This window comes from Doryrhamphus excisus, chromosome 11, assembly GCF_030265055.1.
Source record: "Doryrhamphus excisus isolate RoL2022-K1 chromosome 11, RoL_Dexc_1.0, whole genome shotgun sequence".
In the NCBI taxonomy this organism is placed as follows: domain Eukaryota; kingdom Metazoa; phylum Chordata; class Actinopteri; order Syngnathiformes; family Syngnathidae; genus Doryrhamphus; species Doryrhamphus excisus.
In genome coordinates this window covers 12,767,598-12,795,505 of record NC_080476.1, presented here as the reverse complement: position 1 = coordinate 12,795,505, position 27,908 = coordinate 12,767,598, and the positions used below count along the sequence as shown (strand labels likewise).

The following is a 27,908-nucleotide window of genomic DNA, read 5'->3' as shown; positions in this document are numbered from 1 at the left end:
CTGGGTCAGGCCACATTGGGGTCATTGAGAGGTCATGAAGTAAACTTAGCTCCTTTTAATCAAATAGCTAACTCTGCCGTTAAAGAAGGACAAGGAGCACTTAGCCTGTTATGACAACACATTTTGCTGGTTGATAAATGTGCTATTAATTATCAACCAATATTTGATCATTTCAACCCACCTTCAAAAACAATCATTAAGATTAGCATTCAAAGATGGTGTCATGTCACATTTGAGCCACCAGATGGTGCCCAAGTGTAGTGTGCCTGTGTGAGACAACATTGGCGGAGCGTCACCACGTCACGTCATTCCTACAGCTGGCGTCCAAAGAACTACATACGTCTCTGGTCCAGATCTTAAGACCAGTATAGAAATAGCTAGAATGGACCTTTTGCACATTTGGATCTTCATGAGGTTTCAAGTAGAGCTACAATATGGAAAGCAAGAAGGGGGAGTGAGACAAAAAGCACTTAGAAAAAGTCATTTATTGAAAAGAGCAATTCAAGGGAAACCAGCTGTTTATCAGCTGGTCAACGGTTGAAGACCATGGCTCCAAAAGTGAGAGGAGAGCAGAAGAAACTACATCCATAGGTATGAATGTGGGTGGGAATGCTTGTTGGTCTATATGTGCGCTGGGATAGGATGGACAGCTGGAATAGGCTCCAGCATACACCCCGATAAGCGGGATAGAATTGGATGGATACAGGTGGTTTCCAACAACGGCATCATTTCAATAAGGACGACATTGTCAGCCATATCAATTCATTAAAAAAAGAACAAATGCATTAAAGAAAGCAAAATGAAGTCACAAAACAGCAAGTGTACCCAGCGTTAACAATGAATTCAGTCAACGGATGATAAAGCACTGGGTAGTTGACTGGATGTTCCAAAAGCAAGAGGAAGCGGTCATCTGCCCTGCAATGCCAGGAGAAACACATCGTCATCGTTAGCAGGGATTCTAGAACGGGCACCTGGTCCTGGCTGTACCTGTTGCTGTTCCACGATCTCATTTCTCATCGTGAAAACGGGAGCATCCTCCACCTCGATGCCGTCAGCCATTCCCTTCACTTTTTCCAGGAGCTCTGTGCTATACCTGCCACAAAACACACGGGAGACAGCGTTGAAAGAACCTCATACACACGCAATTCATCTTTCCAACACAGGGGGCGGCAGTGGGTCCAGTGGCGCCGATGACCGACGAGGAAGTCAATCCATATCATGGTGGAAGGTGGAAGACACAGAAAAAAAGGAATGTGTCCTGCAAGCTAACGATGCTCTTTAAGAAAAGCACATTCGATACGCGGTGGTACGGAACAGGTAAGGCGCAACCAAGGGTCATACCGGCAGCCGAGGAAGACGTTGTTGGCCCACACCATCGACAGAGAAAGCAACTGGTTCAACTGGGCTTCATACTGGTCCATGTTCCGCAGGATGAACTCCCTCCGCGGCTCCCAATGCTTGTCGCTCTCCCAGTAGCCTCGGTATGTCTCTACTTGGTCGGCCACGGCTCGGTTTTGGCTAATAAAGTCATCTACGTCGGCGGCGGACTTCTTTCTTTTCTTGCCCATGGCGGAGTCTCTGCTCTCGGTACCGGAAGCGCGATGATTCTTGCGCATGCGCGAGACGACGTCACTTCCTCCAGCATATTTTTTTACGACAGCTCTTTTGCAACGTCACGTGCTGTGGTAGTTTTTTTATTTTTTGAAATGTATTAGGAACGTTCAAATATGCAAAACAATAGGGCATACACCTATGCTAAGCTATTAGCAGACGCATTCAAGGCACAAGGTAAACAAAAATATCATCAGAGGTCTTTTCATATGTTCACATGTGGAATATTTTGAAATAAGATTCTTCCCACTCCTTTTTTGGACACGTGAAAGTGTGAATTGCAGTACGTGATGTATTCCACTGTATGTGTACTATGTTGTACATACGTTAAAGCATGACATTAGCATGAAAAAAAATGCTGACTGATACTGACTATATATAATATACATAACAACCATCTGACATCACCCAGGGCTTCCAGGTGGAGCTTCATGTTGTCCGTAACCCTAAAAGTATAATGTGGGTGCATGTACATGTTATTAGCATGTCCCTGCTGGTGTCATGTCATGGCTTCCAGAGACACAGAGAGAGAGAGAGAGAGAAAGATTGGTTATGTCATGTTTCGGAATGGGGGCGTGTCCACCGGCAGCTGCAGTGCCGCCGCTGTCCTGCGGGGGGCGGCGTTCCCCAGTGAAAGAGGAAGTGCAGCCTCGCTGCTTGCGCTCAATTGAAAGTACGCCATAAATATGGCGCCAAAAGAGTTTTCAAGCTGAGGCTCTCGGCTGAATTCGTCCAGGTTTTTGCAGGGGAGGGGGCTCCTGTTTGCTTCCCTCCTGTCCGGGGCAAGAGCAGGAGGACCGCGGCGGTTTGGCGGAGGAGCGTCCACCGCGCACGGAGGCGAGGCGGTGAAGAAGAGGAGAGCTGGCCGCTGTGTTTTGGAAGAAGAAGAGGAACAGGAGGACATTGCGAAACTGGATTGCAATCTTTTCTCTGAGTCATCGTTTGGACTTAAAGCATCCGTCTGCCCCCCCACCACCACCACCCCGTGCTCTACCCTTTGGCAGCGGGGAAGGACCCATGTTTGATTCCTATCACTCCTTTGCACGCCGCTTCCCTGCAAAATGCGACATGCTTTCCAGTGAGCGGCATGTTGAGCGCTGCGCCCCGCTCGGCGCGCACTGAAAGGCGGCTGCGGCGGCGGCGACACCCCGGCCTCTGGCATCCGTGACCCGGAGCCTCCCACTCGCACTTTTCCCTTTTGGATCGGCTCCGTCTTTAAGCGGAGCTGTCGGCGTGCGGGGACCGGGGAGGGAGGGAGGGGGGCGGGGAGGGTCCTGTCACCCACCCGCTGACTTCAACCACCGGAAACACAAGATTGAAGCCATCAAAAGTGCACGTGCGTCTCTGCTGATGCTCCAGCAACCTTTGGGAATATCTCATCTTCTTCTGGACAAGGTAACCCCCCCATCCCATTTACGTCATCATGATGCAACTTGGTTGGGGGTGTGGGTGCATAGAACACATTCGCATAGATTGATATTTGCTCCTTTGCTGGGGGGGGGGGGTGTTTTTAGGAAGGCTGAGCACGCACGCTCGCATTTACGAATTTGTGCCCCCCCCCGCGCTGGTGCTAGCAGATGTAGCTAGATGAATGCAACACTTCAATCAATCAGGTACCAAAACGATGCGGCTGCTGTGGCTGTAGGCAACCTCTGCTGCTTCCTGTTGACCGGCTTGCAACCAATCAGAAGTGGCGGTGGGCGTGTTTTAGAAGATTGGCTGTGTGGCTCGCAGCGCATCAGCCTTGGTGAAGGGGCGGGGCTTGCCTCAAGTGCGTTTCCGTCTTTTCTCAACTTAAGCACGTGCAGGAGGGGGGGGGGGCGGTGCTGGAGGTGTACTTGTATGTCACATGGGGGAGCAAGGCTCTTGAATCAATCCACTTCCTCCCCTTTCACCATCAGCACGCACACACACACACATACATACATACACATACACACACACATACATACACACACATACACACACAGCTCTACCGTGCTCTTCAACCCCCCCCCCCATGTCAGCAATGAGTCATGGTGTGTGAGTGGGCGGAGCATAAGATGAAGGAACATAAACAGCGTGTGTGCTGTGCTGAGCAGTGATTGGCTGAAAAAGGGGGTAAGGACCCCACGTGGTCTGGTACGCAGCTGAGAGGAAGAAGAAGATGAGGAAGAGCAGGGAGGGGCTGGATGATTGACGTAGGATTGGAGTCTACACCTCCTATCTATGTCATATATATCTACTCACATACTCCATTTAGACACATACTTTGTGTACTCGCATACTCCATGTACTCTACATACAGTATGTGTATACTATATGTACAGTATGTACAGTGTGTAGTGCATGTACTCCATGTAGTGTATATACAGTATGTACTCTATATACCGTGTGTAGTGTATGTAGTCCATGTACTCTATGTACAGTGTGTAGTGTAAATATTGTATGTACTCTATGTCCGGTATGTACTGTAGTAGTGTAAATATTGTATATACTCTATGTCCGGTATGTACTGTAGTAGTGTAAGTAGTGTATGTGCAGTATGTACTGTAGTAGTATAAGTAGTATATGTACTCTCTGTGCAGTATGTACTGTAGTAGTGTATGTACTCTATGTACTGTAGTAGTGTAAGTAGTGTATATACTCCATGTACTGTAGTAATGTAAGTAGTGTATGTACTCTATGTACTGTAGTAGTGTAAGTAGTGTATGTACTGTAGTAGTGTAAGTAGTGTATGTACTCTATGTACTGTAGTAGTGTATGTACTCCATGCACTCTATGTGCAGTATGTACTGTAGTAGTGTAAGTAGTGTATATACTCCATGTACTGTAGTAATGTAAGTAGTGTATGTACTCTATGTACTGTAGTAGTGTAAGTGGTGTATGTACTGTAGTAGTGTATGTACTCCATGTACTCTATGTGCAGTATGTACTGTAGTAGTGTATGTACTCCATGTACTCTATGTGCAGTATGTACTGTAGTAGCGTATGTACTCTATGTGCAGTATGTACTGTAGTAGTGTATGTACTCCATGTACTCTATGTGCAGTATATACTGTAGTAGTGTAAGTAGTGTAGCGTTAGCGTCCAGGTGCATCCATCCCGTGACAGGAAGTGATGAAAGTATGATAGAGGAATATTCCTGTCCATAAAAATGAAAGCGTAAGATGACGTTAATGATGGCTAACCCCGGGTTCCGTCACGGCGCCGTTGTAGCCACGCCCCCTGCAAGATGGAGATCCGATCTCCAATTAGCCAAGCATTGGTGTTTACAGCCGTGGCTGTAGGTAACCTCCCTGCTGCACGCATGTCTTGTCTCTGTTGAAGGTGCACATGTCCATCTTAGGGAGGCGGAGTCACAGCGGCTGATGGGAATGTTGGTGATGTCAACATCCCAGTGACTCATCACTGCTTTCCGGTCAACACGAACACGCATACACACACACGCACACACACACACACACACACGCACCATATAGACAGAAGTATTGAGACATGTCCTGGTGTCTTTATGTAAGGAACAGTCAACACCCCCCCCCCCCCCCCAAAGTGGAAAACAGACTTTTTCATTCATAAAAAATACTTCAAAAACATTTTAACAAGTAAATAATAAATACATGGGCTGCACGGTGGTGAGTGGTTAGCATGCAGGCCACACAACTTGGAGACCTGAGTTCAATTCCACCCTTGGCCATCTCCGTGTGGAGTTTTGCGTGTTCTACCTGTGCATGCATGGCTTTTCCCCCGGTACCCCCCCCCCCCCATTCCAAAAGCATGCTAGTATCACCCCCCCCCCCCAAATTGTCTATAGGTATGATTGTGAGTGTGAATGGTTGTTTGTCTATATGTGCCCTGGGATTGGCTGGCCACCAGTCCAGGGTGGACCCCCCCCCCCCCCCCCCCGCCCCCACTTTAGGGAGGATAAATGCTAGTAAATGAATGAATAATAAAAATTATATAAAAATGACCAAATAGTACAGAATAAAAATGAAAGAAGTCAAACCTTGAGATGTCCTTGTCAACACAAGCGGCAGGGGTCCGCCCCCAGTCTTCCCAGTAAGAACTTCAAGATGCTGGAAGCCACTGATGATGATGATGATGATGGTGGTGCCCCAGTACTAATGATGCTGAGAGTGAGGAAGATGAAGAGGGGGAAAGGGAGCGTCTGTTTGGGATGGAGAAGTCACACACGCACACACACACATGCGCACACACAGACACACACGCACGCACACAGACACACACGCATGCACACGCACACACCAGAGCTGTGCCTTGGAGGGATGGTTTGTTATGAAGCAATTTATATGCAAAGATTGTCTATAAAACTGACTGACCTCTGCCTCCTCAAGGAGTGGCTGTGTGTGTGTGTGTGTGTGTGTGTGTGTGTGTGTGTGTGTGTGCATACATGTGTGTGTATGTGTGCGTGTGCATGTGTGTGTGTGTGTTGACTCCCCAGCAAACAGCGTGTGGTTTGTGTGCCAGCAACATCAGCCAAATGTATGATGATGATGTATGATGATGATGATGATGTACAACAACAGAAGGTGTGTTCCATCACTGGTGGATGTGTGAGGATCTCTTGACAAGCGTTCTTTAGTTCTTGTGGTTGTGTGTGTGTGTGTGTGTGTGCATGTGTGTGTGGTGAATAAGCATTTGAGGATTTGGATAAAAAGGTGAGATAGTGTGGAGGCCATGGGGGGCATCATCTTCCTGGCCAGGACAGTAGGGGGCGCTGCGGTGTCTTAACCCCCCCCCCCCCCCCCCCAGGGAGGTGTCAGGTAGAATAACATGTCTGGTGTTTCTGCAGATGGAGAGTGAGAGGAAGAGGAGGAAGTACTCCACCAGCAGCAACGACTCCGACACCACAGACAGTAGGTTCCTTTGCAGTACTACGACTGCAGTAGTACTACAACGCTCTGACAAGCCCCACCCACTCTACATGAGCCCCGCCCAGCCCATGAACATCTGTCAATGAATGGATCCAAATTAAGTTTGAGTGACATCTGCATGGCCTCCAATCCATCAACGATACCAACACGATGATGATGATGATGATTAGCAGGGTTGGGCCATACGGACATTAGCATATATCAGGATATCCTTGGGTTAGCATGACATGAGCTTCAGGGCATGAGCAGAGTCTTCTAAGAAGCCGTATGAGGAAATCATCTTGTCTCCAATGGTGAAGCACGTGGACCCATTGGTAACAATCTGGCTAAGCCTGCTTTATTTGGAGGCCTGAGGTACAGTACAGGCAGTACAGTACAGGCAGTACAGTACCGGCAGTACAGTATGGTACCGTACGTCAGGTAGCTTGTCACAGCTTGATGGGCGGATGGCCAAGGTAGGATCAAAGAAACGAAAATAAAATCAGGAAAAGGAAGGATTCAGGATTACTGCTTTCAGAATAAAAGCTTTATTCACAATTCACAAACATTTTGGATCCTATTTTGATTGACATTGATCTGTTGAGGAGCTGGGATTTTGGGGTCCAAAGGTCAGCATGCTGTACTGTTCAGTACGCCCATCCATCCATCCTTCATCCATCCACCCATCCATCAATCCATCATCCATCCACCCATCCATCAATCCACCCATCCATCCACCCATCCATCCACCCATCCATCAATCCACCCATCCACCCATCCTTCATCCATCCATCCATCCATCCACCCATCCATTAATCCATCATCCATCCACCCATCCATCCACCCATCCATCAATCCATCCATCCACCCATCCTTCATCCATCCATCCATCCATCCACCCATCCATTAATCCATCATCCATCCATCCACCCATCCATCCACCCATCCATCAATCCATCCATCCACCCATCCATCAATCCATCATCCATCCACCCATCCATCCACCCATCCATCAATCCATCCATCCACCCATCCTTCATCCATCCATCCATCCATCCATCCACCCATCCATTAATCCATCATCCATCCACCCATCCATCAATCCATCATCCATCCACCCATCCACCCATCCATCCACCCATCCATCAATCAATCCATCCATCCACCCATCCATCAATCCATCCATCCATCAATCCATCATCCATCCACCCATCCATCATCCATCCATCATCCATCCACCCAACCATCCATCATCCATCATCCATCCATCCATGTTGTTATTAATGTATTGGCTGGTGTAGGTGTACCTAATAGAGCGTCCCTTTTGCTGCAGGTCAGGTGACATCGTGGTCGAGGTCGTGTAAGAACGTGGCCACCAGCATCACGTGGGTCCGACACCAGCACAAGAAACCATCGGAGGTGAGTCCATCTCCAATGGGAGTTCTTCTCAAAGGTCCGTCTTTGACTGTTGGATAACGGCAGTCTAGCGGATGTGTGTTAGCCTTCATGCTACGATGGAGACAGTTAGCATGCTAATTTAATTTCATGCTAATGTATCCAAAAAGTGCTAGTGTGTACTTGTACTGCACTGTCGGGCGTCATAGATGTCATATAAAACACAACGTAGTAAGATGGAGGCCCACGGACAGACGCAGGCGTTAGCAACACCAGCATAGCTATGTCATGCTAACAGCATCATGCTAGGTTAGCATATGAAGGAATACTACATGATAAAACCAAATAAAGTCCTGAAGGACCTCTTGGTTCAATAAATGTCATCTCCTCTACGTGTCTCACCTCCAATCATGAGGAGGAGTAGGACTTCCACGCCAACAGAAGGTCAGCCATGCTTTAGGAATGGCAGACAGGATCCTGGGCTGGGTGGGGCCAGGGTACGTGAACTGGACTAGGATCCTCTTCCTGGACCTTTCTCTTTCTTCTCCACAGTCTCTTTTATTGCTGGCTTAGTTTTAACATTCCGATGATGCCTGGGACCTTCCTGGTTCCTCAGCAGTGGTCTCTGCACGGATAACAGGAGGCACCATTCCTGGTTCCTGGTTCCTCAGCAGTGGTCTCTGCACGGATAACTGGAGGCACCATTCCTGGTTCCTGGTTCCTCAGCAGTGGTCTCTGCACGGATAACAGGAGGCACCATTCCTAGTTCCTGGTTCCTCAGCAGTGGTCTCTGCACAGATAACAGGAGGCACCATTAGGCACCTTTTACATCCCCAAAAGCTTCCGGGTCGACTCACCAGGTGACTGCAGTAGAACTTGGGTGCTCCCACCGTCAACAACAGCAGACTACAAATGATGGCAGACTTCCTGAGAGCCCATGATGAATACTTTTGGAGAAATGAGGATCCAGAAGCGCATTTTTTTTCATCCTGAATATATGGATTATATGGAGTATATGGATTATATGGAATATATGGATTGTATGGAGTATATGGATTATATGGAATATATGGATTATATGGAATATATGGATTATATGGAGTATACGGATTATATGGATTATATGGAGTATACGGATTATATGGATTATATGGAGTATACGGATTATATGGAATATACGGATTATATGGAATATATGGATTATATGGAGTATATGGATTATATGGAGTATATGGAATATATGGATTATATGGAATATATGGAGTATATGGATTATATGGAATATATGGATTATATGGAATATATGGATTATATGGAGTATACGGATTATATGGATTATATGGAATATATGGATTATATGGAATATATGGAGTATATGGATTATATGGAATATATGGATTATACGGAGTATATGGATTATATGGAGTATATGGATTATATGGAGTATATGGATTATATGGAGTATATGGAATATATGGATTATATGGAGTATATGGAATATATGGAGTATATGGATTATATGAATTAATGCACGTCCAAGCTGTTGTTCAATAACGAGTTAATCAAATTGTGTTAGATTAGGAAAGTGTAAATTGACCTTTATCTCCTTTTCTAGCCTTTATCTCTAAAATGAAGTAAAAGTACTGAAAGTACTGAAAGTACTTCAGCCGTTTGGTTTGGGAATGTGCTAGTCTGGAATGGGAAGTTCCTGACGTACGTGGGCGGAGTTTGACCCTGGAGGGGGTGATCTGTGTTCCTGCTTGGGAAGAAGCCCCTGCATCCAGAAGGGAATGTTGGTGATTCCTCATGTGAAGATGTGAAGATCCCAAGTGGGAGCGTGGCCAGCAGCAGCATTCATCAGGTCCTTTGGGCTTTGCTCCACAATCGGGTCACGTCTTCCTGGCGGCCATTTTCACTTGCGCCTTACGAGGTGGTCTGCGTGGATGCCGAGGCTGAGGCGGGGGGGGGGAGGGGGGGTAAGGGCTGTCTAAAGTCTCCATCATCCTCAAGCTGTGACCCACTTTCTCCTTTTTAGGTTTTCAGAGCACGTTTCTCCTCTTTCTCCTTTCATGTTGGGGATTTCTACACACTTGGACACCTGGGAGCTGCGCCTTTTACCCCCATCCTCCACGCGCCTGCTTGGAAACAGGAAGTGACACGTTTCAGACCTTAGGGACGACCTTAAAGGTCCTTGTCCTGACTTATTTCTTCCTTGTCCTTGTCTTTGAAATGATGTCACGGGGTGACACCGAACGAAGGCTTCTCCAGGTAGATGGTGGACTTGCTTCCATATAGTTCTCATCGTGTTGCTGCTGGATGTTCACAGTATCCTAGTCATACTGGAAGTGTCTTTCCAGATGGATGCCCACCTCCAAAAGTCCACTCAAGACCTTGTTAAAAAGGATGCTAATCCGCCGGCAGAACAGTAATGGCCTCCATGTCTAAAGGCTTAAGTCTATGTTCTAAAAGTTCTGTATTCATCTAACACATCCCTGGAATTGGTCTCACCTTTTAGTAAAGTACACAATAATCCAGTACTTACTGGGGAACTAAGGCGCATCAATCGGGAGTAGTTACTGTATAACTAATGAGTAGTGGTTAGGTTTAGGGTGTTACCCTGAAGTCACCGCTAACATCTTCCGTCTGGTACACTGCCACCGCTTGTTTCTTCCATCATTTATAGCGTACACCTCTTTTTTCTCTGACCCCCCCCCCCCCCCCCTTTTTTTTGCGTTTGCATCTTGGAGCTCTACCTAAAACCTCAGAATGTCCCAATGTGCAAAATAAATATTCTAGCCATTTTTCACTAGAGGGAAAGTAGTTCCTGTGTAGTAGTTGATATTGTATTTCCTACCGGAAGTACCAGCAGTACCAGCAGTAGCAGCAGTACCAGCAGTACCAGCAGTACCAGCACAGGGCAGGTGTAATACCAGTGTTGGGTTCATCTCCGCAACACAAATAGATGAAATATCTCCATCGGAGAGCACAGGAACCTGCATTTGCTATCAGTTGCTATTGTTGTTGAGTTAATTGAGTTAATCGGGTTAATCAAGCATCTCTTTGAGGCCAGCACGGTGGAACTTGTTTTTCCTTCTTTGACTTGTGTCTTTGAAGGCATCGCAGGAAGCAGGAAATGAAGCATCATTACGTGACTTTTTCACTGTCAAGTCTTGGCAGTCAGGCGTGGGGGCCGGGGGGTGGGGGCTGGGGGTTAGGTGGAGACGCATGGAAGCTGGGGGGCTGGGTGGTGGGGGTTAGACGCATGAAAGCCGGGGGGGTGTTGTCGCTGGTGAATAGCTCGTGTGAAGTGCATCATGATGGCGGCGGATGTGGCGAGGAGCACCAAAGGAGGACATACTTTCCACTTCCAAGTCTTTTCTTGGCGCCCCTCCTTCACGCTTCACTCGGGGGCTTTATTCCCCTACCCCGCTCATCCGGGGAGGGGCTGAGCTCGTGAAGGGTTGGGGGCTGCCATCTCGAGTACCGCTGGCGCCCTCCGGAGTCGCGTCTGGGAAAATGTTCTCTTCTTTTCCCAGACTTTTCTTCGAAGGGATGTCTTGGGAATCCGAGGAAATCCAGCTGGAATAGGTGCACAATGTGGAGGATCTGGAAAGCCGGTGTGCGGGTTATGGTGTGGACCTGCTCCGTAGGCGTCCACAGCTCATGCCACATTCCGGTTCCCCAACGGGGAACATACCATTCCTCAAAAGTACACTATTTAGAATTTGGAAAGTACATTTATGACCTGTGAAGTATATTTATGACTTGGAAAGTATACTGTATGTAGTATTTGGGGAAAGTACATTCATTACTTGGGAAGTGTACTTGTGGTGCGTTTGAGGTGGCTGGGAAAGTAAAGAGTGGGCAATCTGATGCGTTTGTGTGTTCCAGTCCAAACAGAAAGTGTAACATCGTGTGTGTGTGTGTGTGTGTTCCAAGGTGTTTCGGACGGACTTCATCACGGCCATGAAGCTGCCCGACTCGGCCCAGCTGGGCCCGGACGACTTCTACGTGCTGTCGGACCCGTGGAGGCAAGAGTGGGAGAAGGGGGTACAGGTGCCCGCCAACCTGGACGCCATCCCACAGCCTGTGGTGCGGTAAGGACGCTTTGCTTTGGGAGGGTTGCCATGTGTTGGACCTTTCTTCAAGGTTGTTCAAGGTCAGTTACTAAGTAACCTAAGGACAGTTACTTGGTAACCTAAGAACGTAGAGTCTTCCCTACGTACGTATATATATATACGTGGATTCTTTATCAATAGATTCTTTGGAGAAGGAAGTGATGAAGATGATGTGGAGTCAGAGCTTTGATTGACAGCTGCTGGCACACGCCTTCTTCCTCCGTCTGCCACCTCCACCCTGAGGCCGTCATGCAGGTTACGTAACAGGTGGGAACGTTCCTCCCAGCCGCACGTGAAGTGGACCGGGTGGTTTTGTGTTTTTGTGGAAAAGTGCTGACACAGCAGCCGTCTCACTGGGGCGACTTTTGAAGCATCTGGAAGTTTCCCGTGTCGCTCGTTAGGAATCTTGCCGCGGCAGGGCCGCTTTGGGACGTGTGCGGCTAGGAGCGTGGGATTGTATTTGCTAGCATACAAAGCTTTCCCGTGTTCCATATCTGGGATCAACACCTAAGACACCAAAGAAAGAAATCAATGATCTGTTTCACCAGGAAGAGGAGGACCATCGTGGTAAAAAGTGGCCTGAGAAGATGGCGTCCACTGGGGCAAATATCAGCCATTGCCCCAGCATACTATGGTAGCCTACTTTCCCAGGATGGAAGGGTGATTCGGCAGGGAAAAGCAGTAGTATTCCTACCAGAAGAATGTGGACCAGAAGCCGAGTCATGGCTTTGCTCCATGACCTTGATGTTTTGGCCGTCATTGGACTGGAGTCCAGCCCTTCTCCTTGTCCTCCAGAGGATCCAAAGAGCATCTGGCTGGCGTCTGATCCAGAAGCTAAGCGGGGTCGGCGGGTCTACTTCTCGCCACGCCTCTTCATTGCTTTGCTTTTGGCAGGACGAGCCAGCCAATAGGAACGCTCCATTCCTCCCGAGCGTGACTTCCAGAGCCAAGCAGAGTCTGGAATTCTGGAAGCACAGCAAACTTCCTAACGTGTTTTCCTGGCCAACACCTCCAACTGGGGGGCAAAGTGGCTTCATGATTCATGTAGTACCTACAGTACGTACAGTACTGTCTCTCAATGCTAAGTAGCTTTAGCATTTTAGCATTAGCTTTTATACAGCGTGGGTAACGTCTAATGTGGCCACCGACTGGGGTGGGAAACAACTATTAGCATCCGTCCATCCATCATCCATCCATCCATCATCCATCCATCCACACATCCATCCATCCTATCAGCACCCATCCATCATCCATCCATCCATCCATCAATCATCCATCCATCCATCATCCATCCATCCACACATCCATCCATCCTATCAGCACCCATCCATCATCCATCCATCCACACATCCATCCATCCTATCAGCACCCATCCATCCATCCATCCATCAATCATCCATCCATCCATCCATCATCCATCCATCCACACATCCATCCATCCATCCTATCAGCACCCATCATCATCCATCCATCCACACATCCATCCTATCAGCATCCATCCATCATCCATCCATCCACACATCCATCCATCCTATCAGCACCCATCCATCATTCATCCATCCATCATCCATCCACACATCCATCCTATCAGCATCCATCCATCCATCATCCATCCATCCACACATCCATCCATCCTATCAGCACCCATCCATCATTCATCCATCCATCATCCATCCATCCACACATCCATCCATCATCCATCCACACATCCATCCTATCAGCATCCATCCATCCATCATCCATCCATCCACACATCCATCCATCATCCATCCATCCATCCATCATCCATCCATCCATCATCCATCCATTCATCCATCCATGCTGGCTGACCAAGAGCGTTGGGCCGTGTCGGCGTGGAGAGACGGTGCTCCTTCCAAAAAGTGAGTCAGACTGCGAGTAAACCCGTTGACCTTTGGAAGGGAGGGACCCAAACAACGTCTCTGGAGATGAGTCAGCACTTTGGAACCTCATCAGGTGTCCTTGTCAGACATTTGGCAAGACTTTTGGGGACGGGGGGGGGGCTTGTCTGAGTTGATAAATGAATGTGCTTTTGCTGAAATGAAATTCTGTGGTAGCAAAAAGTATGGCTTTTATCTCTCCCCCCCCCCAACCCACATGGACCTCACGTGTCCTTCCATCCTTCCACCGTTCAAGGCCTTGACCTCCACATCTGATGGCTTCATGGCGAGCACTCACTGCATGACGATGCTTGGATTTGATTGGCTCTCATGGAAACCTTTGACTTCCTTACACTGACAGCAACCATCTTCTTTACCCTCAGCGGGGCCGCAATGTTGGTGGGCGTGGCCCCATCTCGGGGCTCTTTCTGGCGCACATCTGCAATGCCAGTGCCTCTCAATTAGTGGGGCAGGTCCCCCTGGGGGGTGAACGCATTACTGAAGTGGCGAGCCGCTAGGGGCTTTCATTTCAATGCAGGTCTGCCAACTTGTACACATTTAGAGTACCCAATGTGCCACTTAATGCTGCTATTTGTTAGCCTAGCATGCACCACATGTCCTCAGTGCTTCTATTTGTTAGTCTAGCATGCACCACATGTCCTCAATGCTGCTATTTGTTAGCCTAGCATGCACCACATGTCCTCAATGCTGCTATCTGTTAGCCTAGCATGCACCACATGTCCTCAGTGCTTCTATTTGTTAGCCTAGCATCCACCACATGTCCTCAATGCTGCTATTTGTTAGCCTAGCATGCACCACATGTCCTCAATGCTGCTATTTGTTAGCCTAGCATGCACCACATGTCCTCAATGCTACCGTTTGTTAGCATGAAAGTGTTTATATCGCTGCCTGAAGAAGGACTTCCTGCAGCTGAATGGAGGAATCATCCTTCCTGTCCCATTTCTGCAACCACATCAAACGTCGTCATCATCATCACAACCTTCTTAAGTGTGCCACCAAGTGGTGGAACATCTCCCTGGGGTTCCTGATGGCAAACACGTCTACTTCAGCAGCTTCTTTAAAAGTGTGCAGCATGGAATCAAACGCTGGCAAAGGTTATTAGCTGACGGTTTGTCATCTTTGAGGGATGACACGTTCCTGTGGGACTCGTCTCTCCCAAGCTGGGAGTCGGCTGAGAATCGTCCTGAAAGCCCACAAGGAAAGCCATCAAGCTTCATTCAGGCTTCGTCCAGCAGAGACCAACAGTTTAGCGTCAACACGCTTCCTGGATGAGTGAAATATAGATTCATGATGATCAAAGCCTTTTTACCTCCAACATCTGACATGTCAGAACCTCAGGAGGCCAACGATGTGCGGCCATGGACTTCTTCTCCCACACGTCCATTTCACACCGTGGATGGATGGATGGGTGGATGGGTGGATGGATGGATGGTGGATGGCTGGGTGGATGGATAGATGGATAGATGGATCAGATGGTGGATGGATGATGGATGGATGGATGGATGGATGGGTGGATGGATGGATGGATGGGTGGGTTGACAGGCGTATGGATGGCGTCCACGAGGAAGTAGCTTATCGTTGATTGACGTTCAGAAGGTAGGAAGAGAATCCTCCAGGTCTTTGATGAAAGGTCAGTATTGTGGTTGCTACGGTAACGGTGTTTGTTTACTGTAAATAACCGTTCCATTGGTCCTTTGCTACTTTCACTTGTCTGCTTCGATGATGATGATGATGATGTGTGCTAAATAGAGAGCGGAGGAGGCGGGGCGTGGCCAACAAAAACGATTTGCGTCAGCGCTTGCGTTGCGTTCCGTGCGCCTGTGTCACATGACCCTCACCAAGGCGGTCCCTGACGCTAAACTTTTTGTTTCAGGTTACTGTCCCAGTCGATGGGTGGAGCGTCTCCGCCCCCCCGGCCTCCGCCAGGCCCGCTGTACAGCTGCTACGACCTGGACGACACCGACGTGTCCTGGCTGGACCTCGCCAACCGGGAGTTCAGCCAGATGGGTGAGCGTCCGCGAGGAGAACGTAGCAGTCAGGATATCTTGCAGTCTGAAAGGAAGCTAAAGATGGCTGAGTCATGATAGCGTACACGTTAGCATGCTAACCCCGAGCGCACACGCAGATGGGGTCCCCGGGTGTGGGCGGATTCCCGTGTCCTTCCCAGCGAAAGTGCTAACGATGTCCCGGATGCCCGCAGCGCTGCCGGAGCTGGACGAGCTGACGATGGAGGTGGTGGTGGTGGAGTTGGAGCGGGTGTGCGAGGAGAAGATGCAGCAGGCCATCGATGCGGAGGAGGGCCTCGGCATCGAGTACGACGAGGACGTGGTGTGCGACGTGTGCCGCTCGCCCGAGGGCGAGGACAGTAACGAGATGGTCTTCTGCGACAAGTGCAACGTGTGCGTGCATCAGGTTTGTCCCGCCTCCCATTCATCCATAAGCTGCTCTTCTGCACCACACTCATCCCAGCGTGCCTTTGGGGGCGTCCCCGCCCACCTTTTCAGCCTGCTAAGCTCAAGGTCAAAGATGAAGGTCAAAGATCAAGGTCACTGCAATGTCAAACACAAAAAGCAGCAAAATTCCTCTGCAGGTTTTTTCAGATGCCCCCCAGACAACAGTGGGTGTAGTAGTAGTAGTAGTAGTAGTAGTAGTAGTAGTAGTAGTAGTAGTACTAGTACTAGTACTAGTACTAGTAGCAGTACTAGTAGCAGTAGCATTACTAGTAGCAGTAGCAGTACTAGTAAGGAGAGATGGTTGGCAGCCAGCGATGGTCCAGGGTTCCTATTCATCAAGTGAAAAGAGAGAGAGGGAGGATTGGGTTTTTTGACCAAACCTTCCTGTCCTCCTCTGATTGGCTGCCTTGATGGTCACCTGATGTCTTCACAAATAAGACCTCAGACTCCAGACCTCCTACTCCAGACCTGATACTCCAAGCCCCACCGTGGCCAAGACCAGATGTGGGCAGATGAGACCAAAATGAAACTTTAGGAGGGGTGCCAATGGTGAGTTCCGTCCCAGGAACACTGTGGCCACCATGGAGCATGGGGGTGGCCACCACGGAGCATGGGGGTGGAGTGACCATGAAAGGAGGAATGGGGGCCACGTGGGGGCTCCTTCCATCAGCGAGCACTGAAGATGACAGCAGACTGGGTCTTCCAGCATGACCATCATTCCAAACGCACCAAGGGTGTGGCTCCGTAGGAAGCATGTCCAGGTCCTGGAGTGACCTCCAGACCTCAAGCCAATAGGAAACCTGCGTAGGAAGCTAAGCTAGGAAGCTAAACGTTAGTGTTGTCCAGTGACAGCCCCAAAATATCACAAATGTGGAGAAGAATGGGCCAAAATAGCAGCTGCAGGGCGTAGGGTGGGTGGCAAGGTTACATCACAAAGTACTGAGCAAGTATTTGGTGTACAGTACCTGTGAATACCACCATGACATCATCAACTACTGCATGTACCTGTGAATACCACCATGACATCATCAACTACTGCATGTACCTGTGAATACCACCATGACATCATCAAGTACTGCATGTACCTGTGAATACCACCATGACATCATCAAGTACTGCATGTACCTGTGAATACCACCATGACATCATCAAGTACTGCATGTACCTGTGAATACCACCATGACATCACCCACCCGTGTCAGGTGGAGACCTTGATGCTCTCTTCTCTCCATGGTAGGCGTGCTACGGCATCCTGAAGGTGCCGCAGGGCAACTGGCTGTGCCGGACGTGTGCGCTGGGCGTCCAGCCCAAATGTCTGCTGTGCCCCAAGAGGGGCGGCGCCCTCAAGCCCACCCGCAGTGGAACCAAGTGGGTCCACGTCAGCTGTGCCTTATGGATCCCCGAGGTGAGGCTCCAGCGGTGAAGGAGGTCCTTCCCGTTCCGTATCATTCCATATCGTTTGTACAGCAACGGTAGACGCTGACGCTCTTTCAAGACGTGCGGCGAAGCCTGTCCTTTTTCTTTTTAATTCTTCTGAAAGAGGTCCAAAGAGCTCGAGCCGAGGCTTTTGGCATCTGGGTAGAAATCTCGTCCAACTTCTCTTGTTCGCTTGGCAGCTCTCGTGTTGACGCTACATGACGTCTGAGCCATACAAGCTAGCTGCCTGGCCGACGTAGCGCTACGTAGCCGTGGAGGAAAGTCCATGCGCTGAAAGGATTCTTCTTCCTTTGTATGCATCGCAACTCCACTCTGACTTCCTGCACGGCACAGTGTACCCAGTGTACAGTGTACTGTACAGTACACTGTACAGTGTACAGTATAGAGTGTACAGTATAGAGTATACAGGATACAGTATAGAGTGTACAGTACAGTGTACAGTATAGAGTGTGTGTGTTCCAGGTGAGTATCGGCTGTCCAGAGAAGATGGAGCCCATCACCAAGGTGTCCCACATCCCCACCAGCCGCTGGGCCCTGTCCTGCAGCGTGTGTGGAGAGCACACAGGAACCTGCATCCAGGTAAGACGCCCCACACGCTACCGTGCATAGCAACAACATGCTGGTATGCTAACCGCTAACAACCATGCTAACAGCATGCTAAGCGTGTGTTGATGCCGGCAGTGTTCCACGCCCTCCTGCATCGTGGCCTTCCACGTCACCTGCGCCTTCGACCGCGGCCTGGAGATGAGGACCATCCTGGCCGAGAACGACGAAGTCCGCTTCAAGTCCTTCTGCCTGGAGCACAGCGGCACCGCCCCCAACGTTTCCAACGGGTGGGCGACCAGACCCGAGCGGGCCGCCGAGCCCCGGTCGGATTGGCATCAACCGAGCAGGTGCGGCGACCCGGACCCGAGGTCGCCACCCCATCCGGTGTCAGTGTCCGAGAGAGCCGAGAGGGACCAGCTGGAGAGGGACAAAGTGAGTCAGCGGAAGCAGAAGCTCCAGGAGCTGGAGGACGACTTCTACCGACTGGTGGACCCTGGCGAGGTGGCGGAGAACCTGGCGCTGCCCGTCACGCAGGTACCTTCACGATTAGCAAGCAGAAGAGAAGCGGGTGTAGCAATGATGGCTTCTTCTCCAAGGTGGACTTCCTCTACCAGTTCTGGAAGCTGAAGAGGAAGTCCAACTTCAATCAACCTCTAGTGACCTTAAAGCGGGACGAGGTGGACAACCTGGCCCAGCAGGAGCAGGACGTCCTCTACAGGCGCCTGAAACTCTTCACGCACCTTCGACAAGACCTGGAGAGGGTGAGTCCGCACGCCGTTTCCTGTCACCCTCAGTGGTGGGCGTGCTTTTAGAACCTTTTATATTGTCTACTTCCTGCAGGTGCGCAACCTGTGCTACATGGTAACCAGGAGGGAGAAGATGAAGCACAGCCTATGTGACCTCCAGGAGAAGATCTTCCACCTGCAGATCCAGCTGCTGGAAGAGGACATGGCCGGAGGTAAGGCTGACACCTTTAAGATGACGGGTCGTTGACCTTCTTGCTCTTCTGAGGTGTCCCCCAGGGCTCCATCCTAAATCCCCTCCGCTGGATCTGCTCAACGTTCTGCCACTTTGCCAGCGTGATCACATTGAGGCTTTAGCAGACCATGGATGAATGAATGGATGGACATGTGGTCTTTCTACCACTACGTACACCATCATCTATCAGAAGATCATGTAGCATGTAGCATGTAGCAGCCTTCAGCCTCCATATCTGGAGGGCGTCCACGATGGTCGAGGTCATGATGCTAAGAAGCCATCATCTGTCAAAACGTGTTGCCATAGTAACGACAAGGACTAGCTGATGCCGCTATTGTGGGCGCGCGTCGTCATGGCCGCTGGTTGAGCCCTCGTCTACCGCGAGGCCTCCTCAGCACACATGGAAATACTCATGCGTTCCCCAAAGAGAAACCTACCAGGAGATACGTGACGCTGTTTTAGATGAGTAGCCACGACATGATGCTTGAACTCATCCCCTCGGCCGGCGGCCATTTTAGCCGGAATGTTGTGTTCCATGGCCGCATGACTGACATGGAAGCCACCATCTTGCGTTCTTTAGCAACCAGCAGTAGAACAGAAGTAAGTTTCAGGTAAATGTCAGTCCCCCACTACCAAGGGATTCTATACGGAGATAACCAAAACATCCTCCGGCAGAGAGAGCGTGCGTCCCCGATGCTGCATCCTTCCTGGAGTCTCTTGCGGTCCGCCTAAGGACGTGCTGTCGGTCTTTTGTCTGCCCAGGTTTGTCCAAGTCCTTCCCATTGGACGACTCGCTGTTTGACAGCTGGCTGGCGCGTTCCGTGCACATGGCGGCGGACGACGTGCTCAGCGAGTGGACCCTGGGCTCCAGGCACCGCGACCAGAGCGGCAGCCTTCTGTCTGACCAGGTACGCCGACCCGGACTCCAGTAGTCCGTGTCCAGCTGGTAGAGCAGCACAGCCATTACTCTGCCACGCTACCACCGCCTCCTACCCGCTCCACCGCGGCGGCGCTCGGCTCCGGTTTGGACGTGTTGCCAGATGTGACCCAGTAATGGCTGCTGTATGCTGACCATGCGAGCTGCACACCGGCTACTCTAAAATAGATCCCCGTACAGGATGTGATAGAGTACTGACCTTCCTTCCTTGCTTCCTTGCTTCCTAACTTGCGTCCTTGCTTCCTTGCTTGCTTCCTTGCTTCCTTGCTTCCTTCCTTCCTTGCTTCCTAACTTCCTTCCTTGCTTCCTTCCTTGCTTCCTTCCGTCCGTCCTTCCTTCCTTCCTTTTTTCCTTCCTTCCTTCCTCCCTCCCTCCCTCCCGCCTTGCTTCCTTCCTTCCTTGCTTCCTTCCTTTCTTCCTTCCTTCCTCCCTCCCGCCTTCCCTCCTTCCTTCCTTGTTTCCTTCCTTCCTTCCTTGCTTCCTTCCTTCCTTGCTTCCTTCCTCCCTCTTTCCTTGCTTCCTTCCTTCCTCCCTAAATTCCTTCCTTGTTTCCTTCCTTCCTTGCTTCCTTCCTCCCTCCCTCCCTCCTTCTTTCTTTGCTTCCTTCCTCCCTCCCTTCTTCCTTCCTTCCTTCCTTGCTTGCTTGCTTCCTAACTTCCTTCCTTGCTTCCTTCCTTGCTTCCTTCCTTCTTTCCTTCCTTCCTTGCTTCCTTCCTTCCTTCCTTCCTCCCTCCCTCCCTCCCTCCCACCTTCCTTCTTTCCTTGCTTGCTTCCTAACTTCCTTCCTTGCTTCCTTCCTTCTTTCCTTCCTTGCTTCCTTCCTTCCTTCCTTCCTTCCTTCCTCCCTCCCTCCCTCCCGCCTTCCTTGCTTCCTAACTTCCTTGCTTCCTTCCTCCCTCCCTCCCGCCTTCCCTCCTTCCTTCCTTCCTTCGCTTGCAGCTCCTTCAGGGCGAGGAGAACCTGCTCAATCTGATGATGGAGAACTCAATGGAGTCCACTTGGAAAACCCCCCAGCTGGGTCGCAAGCCCCGCGCCCGTGGGCCCCGGTCGTCCTGCGGCACAGCCTCACCACGCACGGTTTCGTCAGCGGCCAGCGCCTCCACCGCTAAGAGCCTCTGGCTCGGAGGTGAGGAGGGGGGTCAGGTGGTGCGCAAGGGGGAACGATCCAGAGGTTCCCCCAGGGTCCTACACCACCACCACCACCATCACCACCAGACCAGGAGTGCTGATCCCCGCAGGGACCCGGCGCTGCAGCCCCCCATCTCCAAAATGGACTCCTGTCACATCTCTGAGGATGGGGGTCCATGGGACAGGAACACCGACGCATCATCTCCCACGCCGCTCTCCATGCCGCCGCTCCGCCTCCCCCGCCAAGGCAGATCCAGAATGCGGAATGTCGTCAGGTCGGGTTCCGATCCTAAGGACTCGTCCTCGCTGGACGTCGGCGTGACCGACGGCTACTTTTCGGATGGCGAGCAGAGCGACTTGGACACACGGCCCACCGGCCGCAAACTCCGCCTGCCGGCGTCGCATCCTGCCAACGAGGACCTGCTGAGGCGGAGTGTGATGGCGTCCTAAAGGCGGGAAGCCACGTGTGCCGCTCCGCCGTCCCTCCAGCCGACTGGGAACCATGGAATGTAGCTACTAGCTTAGCGGCTAAAACAGGAAACACCTTGTTGGACTTGTGTCCACACACACAAAGACGTTGGGGCATTCATGTAAATATTCCTATGGACGCTGCGTTCAGGGTCCCGTTGGGCGGCAAGCGTCGGAAAGCACAACTAGCTAGCAAGTAGCGTTAGCACTGGCTGCTTCATAGAGATTAGCAAAGCTCTGATAGCAACATTTCTGATCATTCTTCTCTTTGCCTGTAAAAGTCTTTTGAAAGTGTGCCTTGTGTCGCGCCCCCGGCCCCCAGCCCCCAGCCCCCAGCCCCCAGCCCCATGCCCCGCCTCCTCAATCATTCAGAATTTTCCAAATTCGACTCGTAACAATCAGAGCCAGAGGACGGCCGCTGGTCGGCTCTGGCGAATGTCGCCCCGCCTGCGCTCCTTAAAGAATCCTTGCAGAGTGCCTGAATGGATGCATGAGCAGCGATTGCCGTCAATCTCGTCTAAGCCCCGCCCCCCCACCCCGCTAGTGACCATATCCATAACCGATACGCAGTCACGTTACGTCCTAAATGTTGCATCAATTGGACCACAAAATACTGCAAAGTATGGCAGACGTGCTGGATGGGCCGAGACGTGCTGGTCTAGTAGACGTGCTGGTCTAGTAGACGTGCTAGTCTAGTACACGTGCTGGTCTAGTAGACGTGCTGGTCTAGTAGACATGCTGGATAGGATGAGACATGCTGGATAGGATGAGACATGCTGGATAGGATGAGACATGCTGGTCTAGTAGACATGCTGGTCTACTAGACATACCTGCTGGTCTACTAGACATGCTGGTCTAGTAGACGTGCTGGTCTAGTAGACATGCTGTACAGGACGAGACATGCTGGTCTAGAAAACATGCTGGAGTGGTCTAGAGGACATGCTGGTCTAGTAGACATGCTGGTCTAGTAGACGTGCTGGTCTAGTAGACGTGCTGGTCTAGTCGACATGCTGTACAGGACGAGACATGCTGGTCCAGAAAACATGCTGGAGTGGTCTAGAGGACATGCTGGTCTAGTAGACGTGCTGGTCTAGTAAACGTGCTGGTCCAGTAGACATGCTGTATAGGACGAGACATGCTGGTCTAGAAAACATACCGGAGCGGTCTAGAGGACGTGCTGGACTGGTCTAGCACAGTGCTTCTCGGCTGGTTTGGGTGTGGTACCCGCCATCAGGATGAGGCGTTTGCTTCCGTTGCTCCGTCGTAGCGAAGGCGGCGGGTGGTTATCTCAGGGGTTTCAAAGAATGAAAATAAAAATGTGTTGAATATAAAAAGCTACATTTTATTTTGCATACAAACGAACCAGACTTATTAATATTTAGATATTTAGAAAAAGAAAGATGGCGGCGGTGGACGTCAACCCACTTCCACTTTCCACAAGCTCCTCTCTTGGGGAAGTCACATGATTGGTGGGACCAATCAGCTGTGGGTGTGGTCACCTGACCCCCCCCCACCACCACCAAACTGAGCATAAGCTCAGGGTTGTGTTTTGGAGCGGTCTACTTCCTGGTTCCTTGCTATGCTAACAGGCTCAATCTGACACAAACACATTGCTGCTGAACGTGCACGCACACACATGCACATACACACACACACATGCACACTAAGCAGGTTTGGTGTAACAGGGTTGGAATAGTTCTGGCGTTCCCACTGGCGCCACCAGTGGTAGGAATGGAAATGTTTTGGTGTTCTTCAGAGTAGCCGGACTGTCGGTGATGACATGACGGACATGTCGTAGCCAGGCCGCCAGGTGTGGGCGGGGCTAAACATTGCTCCATAGCATGCTCGCTAGCACGCCATGTTTTCCCGCCCAGACGCTGCGTGTCTCCGGTCATGTACTCAAGTATTACTTCTCTAATTACTAGTTACTGTGAGACGACAATACCCTCTCCTTCCTTCCTTGCTTCCTTCCTTCCTTCCTTCCTTCCTTCCTAGATGCTAACAGCCTCATGTGTCCTGTGCCACTTCCTTCTTTTTTCTGCTGGATTGCACGTTTGGATTTCCCTACCAAAGTCGGCTCTGGTCATGTGACTTTGTTGTTTTCGGGAATGCTGCCCACTCCAGCTACTCCACGTGCACATGAACACATCACGGACCAAGTTGTTTCTGGAGAAGGCAAAAACCACTTTTACATTTTTCATTCCAGCCTGGTGTAAAATTCCCAATTTGGAATTTCATTGGAAGAATTTGATTTGAATGGAATGGGCTCCACCCCCCAGCACGCTGAGTTGGAACGACAGGAAGTGGAATGAAATCGCTCCCGGTCGACTCACCCCACCAGGTCACCTCAGATACCACAAACTGGGGAGAAAACTAGGGAACTAGAGAAGAAACATCTCCAAAGTCCTGGTCTCCTTGAAGGTCTGGAATGAGCAGCACTGCACCCAACATGGGACATTCTCCCTTGACGGCCCTGATGGCTTCCAACGTTACTGGCGTGACAAGGAGATGCCACCTGAGATGTTCTCCACCACCGTCATCCTTCAATGGAACTTCGGGTCGTGCAGGGGCGTCAAACGGCATGTTGGCTATGTGGAGATGTTGCTCGTGACTGACGGCCCCGGTCCGTGTGTCGGCACTTTGTCAACACTTGACAAAGGACTTCTTCCAGAGGACTTCTTCCAACATCCACTTGGATGTTTGAGAAGTTTGGGAGAGCCTTGCTATGAACGCCGCCTGTGTTGCCTTCAGGAGATGATGAGCGTGTGAATACCTGACGCTCCATCCTTCCCAGCCTTCCATCTGCAGCCCATCCCGCTTCTCTGTGGCTTCACCCCCATTTCTTCTTCAAGCCCATGATCTTCATCTTGTCATGTCTCAGGATTCTGGAACGCAACTGCAGAAACACTTCCACTTCCTGCCATTCCAATTCTACTTCCTGTTAGCGAGCGTCATGCAAATCCACAGGATGGAATTGGAATTGGCGTGTGGGCCTTGGCACCGTTCCAAAGGACACGAGGATGGAGAGCCACCAAAAGGATCAAACCGTGACCTCGGCCAAAGGAGATGAATCCAAAAGCCACGGCCGCTGATGTCCCAATATTCCAAGATCAACTTGATCGGAGAAAAGTTCCACGTTGAGTCGGACTTCATTCCCTGCTGATTGGTCCCGCTGCCTCACGCTACCCATCTCCGCCATCAGAATTCCACGGACCGCTGTGGGGTTCCATCGATCCAGCTCTTGAATGCAACATTTCCCTTGGGGTCAACGGGTTTGGAGTACATACATACTTAAACGTGGTACTGGTACTCGTATTGGTACTCAGCCCGATTGAATCTCATTGGCAGTGTTCAAGTAGCAAAGTACTCGTATTGGTACTCGGCCGGAGGGAATCTCATTGGCAGTGCTCGGGTAGCAAAGTACTCGTATTGGTACTCGGCCTGAGGGAATCTCAGTTAGCAAAGTAAAAAAAGTGTTAAAAGGCCAAGTTTGTGTTTCGGAGCCAAAAAGAGCTTCCAGGAAGTACGCTGACCGAGCTATCAGATTACAAGCGTGATTGTGTCTGTTATGCGTCAGCGTCTACGTGATTGGCCGAGAGGAGGCTCCAAGCACGCTTGGGTTGCCTTGGCTACCGGGCGTCTTTCTGCCATGTGGAGAAAGCGTGCCGGAATGGTAGGGGCTAGCAAGCAGGGAGGCCATGTTTAAAAAGCCCGCATTATTTCCTGTTCCATCACCAGAACCCACCCCTTGACTCACCGTTGCCTCTTGAGGCGACCAGCGGTATTGCTTGACCTTGAATGGCAACATGACGCCCCCTGGGGGTGGAAGTGCGGAAAGGCGTGATGATTGGAAAAAAAGCCTTTGGCTGGGAATCCTCATCTCCAAATCCAGGACGGATGTCTGACGTGAATGTTTGTTAATAGCAAAGAGAAATATTCTACACAGAAATATAAGAGCTATTTTAAATTATTATTTTTGCTCTATTTATTTTCTTGGAGGAGGACAAAGTGTATTTTTCATTCATTGTGTGGAAAAGATATTTTCTTCCTATTTGTACAATGTCCATGTTTGAAGGCAATATGATGGCGCTATCTGCATGCTTTGTGTTGCCTTAGCCACAGCTAGCTGCTCCCACTCTGACACCCCCGGTCCAGTGCCGTCAATAAAGCAGTGCTTTCTGTGTACTCCTGCGTACTTCTGCGTACTCCTGCGCTTGTTCTTCCACGCCAAACTCCTCACAAATGGCTTCACGATGAACGCACTTTGGAGAGAAGACGCGCGCAAACGATCGTCGTTTTGTGACGTGAGGGATGGAAAAAATAAAAAGATCACCCTAGTAACAGCTTAGACTTTTCTTTAAGAAAAATACAAAAAACAAGATATAGACAAAAACATATTTAATTTGGTAAAGAAGGTGGAAGTTTTAATGATGACGTCATTACTTTGCACCCTCTTCCTAGTGTGCTGCCCTCTGGTGGCCGGTTGAGGTATGACATCTCAGTGGTGAAAGTCTGTCATTGCATGTTACCTCATGGCTGTGTTTGAATTCCGGGTCTGCGTGTTATAAAAGTGCGCATTAGTGGCTTGCATGACGTCATCGCGCTGCGCGAAGGCTCCTCCAATTTTTTTGGGCTCCTCCAAATGTGTCGTCCTCCAGCGAGAGGAAGTCTGCATTCCAACCAACCTTGGTGGCCATCATATCCCAGCATTCTTTGCACGCTTCCGTTCAGCCCTTAAAAAACGTCAACATAACGGTGAGAGAAGTATTGATTAAGTATTCTTTGTTTGTAAATCGTAAGTATCGATTTATTGATGTGCGCAGCGTTTGAATGTTAAGTCATTCTTCAAAGTTCCTACAACGTGGAGAGCTTTGACTTTTGATACTACGATTGTTATGTAAATAGCTAACACATATCATATCATGAAACAGAACAGAAATGGAACAAGATGGCCGCCATTTGCGTACATCACGTACATGTTTTATTGTGTTAACTTTTAAGAATGTAAAACTTGAAACTTTGTTGTAGAAGTGAAGGAAGTAGCCCAAAAGTATCCGTCAACTACTACTAAATAAAGGAGCTATGAATATTAATATATCAGGTGGAGCTGGGAGATAAATCTGTAGAAGGATAACATTTCTTCTTTCTCCTGTAAAAACCTCATAAAAAACGATTCTTTCTTACTTTACAGTCGCCATTGAAGGCAGATGTTCTGTCAGTCAGGCCAAACACGAGACCACGTGACACAACCAGGAAGTGTGGAAGGCGGATGTTCTGTCAGTCAGGCCAAACACGAGACCACGTGACACAACCAGGAAGTGTGGAAGGCCAGTCGTCTGAATTCCCCAGGATTCACCAGGAGCCTGCCAACGTCTGGACTTCGTAGACCAGGTAGGCTACTGGCCTGGTGGGATGCTGATCCCGGATTCAAACAACGGCCAATAAATACTTTCCTTCGAAAAGCGGAAAGCGTCACTTCTTTATGGTGTGCAACTTCCTGTTTGTGGCATTGATGACGTCAGGCAGGGGTATCTCATGGAGCGGTCAGTAAATGTGTATTTAGGTGTTTTTATTCTTACAGCCAGCATAACCATAAAAGGAATATATTGATGCTAAAATAGATGCAGTCATAAAAGCTAGCATTACAAAATAAATCACATCAAGACCGGTGGCTTCTTAAATGCTGAAATTGAGCCAAAATGTGTTTTCTTCTCCAAAAAATAATCCTAATATGAACGTCGTGTTTTCGCATCAGGTAGGTTTGGATGATGATCTGTAGATGCAGCATGTGGAGTACTGCAGTAACGTGTGGTAGTAGAAAGCCAAATACGCGCGGTGACATGAAGCTGTGTATTGTGGAAGAGAACGAAACACTTTGGCCTCTCTAGCGCCACCTGGCGTCGCTTGAAGGCGGGGCAGGATGATGGAAAAAGCAGCAGGCTGTGGGGATGGATGGATGGATGTTAAAGGCTGCGATGGATGTTAAAGATGGATGATAAAAGGTGGTGATGTATGATGGATGTTAAAGATGGATGTTGAAGGCCATGATGAATGTTGCATGTTAA

At 49.8% G+C, this 27,908-nt stretch overlaps 2 protein-coding genes across 2 annotated transcripts; one reads left to right on the top strand and one right to left on the bottom strand.

The window, feature by feature from the left end:
• Positions 1-466: 466 nt before the first annotated feature.
• On the bottom strand, positions 467-1,631 carry cdkn2aipnl (CDKN2A interacting protein N-terminal like). Its single transcript, XM_058087985.1, has 3 exons — positions 1,342-1,631; positions 988-1,093; positions 467-915 (listed from the first exon to the last, which is right to left on the bottom strand). Exons 1-3 carry the CDS (start codon positions 1,614-1,616, stop codon positions 907-909), a joined length of 390 nt encoding a protein of 129 aa, XP_057943968.1. The 5' UTR covers positions 1,617-1,631; the 3' UTR covers positions 467-906.
• Positions 1,632-2,238: 607 nt separating this feature from the next.
• On the top strand, positions 2,239-26,028 carry jade2 (jade family PHD finger 2). Its single transcript, XM_058086221.1, has 13 exons — positions 2,239-3,006; positions 6,404-6,467; positions 7,798-7,883; positions 11,799-11,956; positions 15,770-15,903; positions 16,097-16,308; positions 17,587-17,754; positions 18,249-18,365; positions 18,468-18,866; positions 18,929-19,093; positions 19,173-19,290; positions 20,073-20,218; positions 21,187-26,028. The coding sequence occupies exons 1-13, from the start codon at positions 2,962-2,964 to the stop codon at positions 21,823-21,825; spliced, it is 2,451 nt and encodes an 816-aa protein (XP_057942204.1). The 5' UTR covers positions 2,239-2,961; the 3' UTR covers positions 21,826-26,028.
• Positions 26,029-27,908: the final 1,880 nt, after the last annotated feature.

Coding starts and splice junctions, on each gene's coding strand:
- jade2 (XM_058086221.1), top strand. CDS start 2,962: ATGCTCCAGCAACCTTTGGGAATATCTCATCTTCTTCTGGACAAG. Junction 11,957..15,769: donor ATCCCACAGCCTGTGGTGCG/GTAAGGACGCTT, acceptor TTTTTGTTTCAG/GTTACTGTCCCAGTCGATGG. Junction 18,366..18,467: donor ACACAGGAACCTGCATCCAG/GTAAGACGCCCC, acceptor TGATGCCGGCAG/TGTTCCACGCCCTCCTGCAT.
- cdkn2aipnl (XM_058087985.1), bottom strand. CDS start 1,616: ATGCGCAAGAATCATCGCGCTTCCGGTACCGAGAGCAGAGACTCCGCC. Junction 1,094..1,341: donor AACGTCTTCCTCGGCTGCCG/GTATGACCCTTG, acceptor GTTTTGTGGCAG/GTATAGCACAGAGCTCCTGG.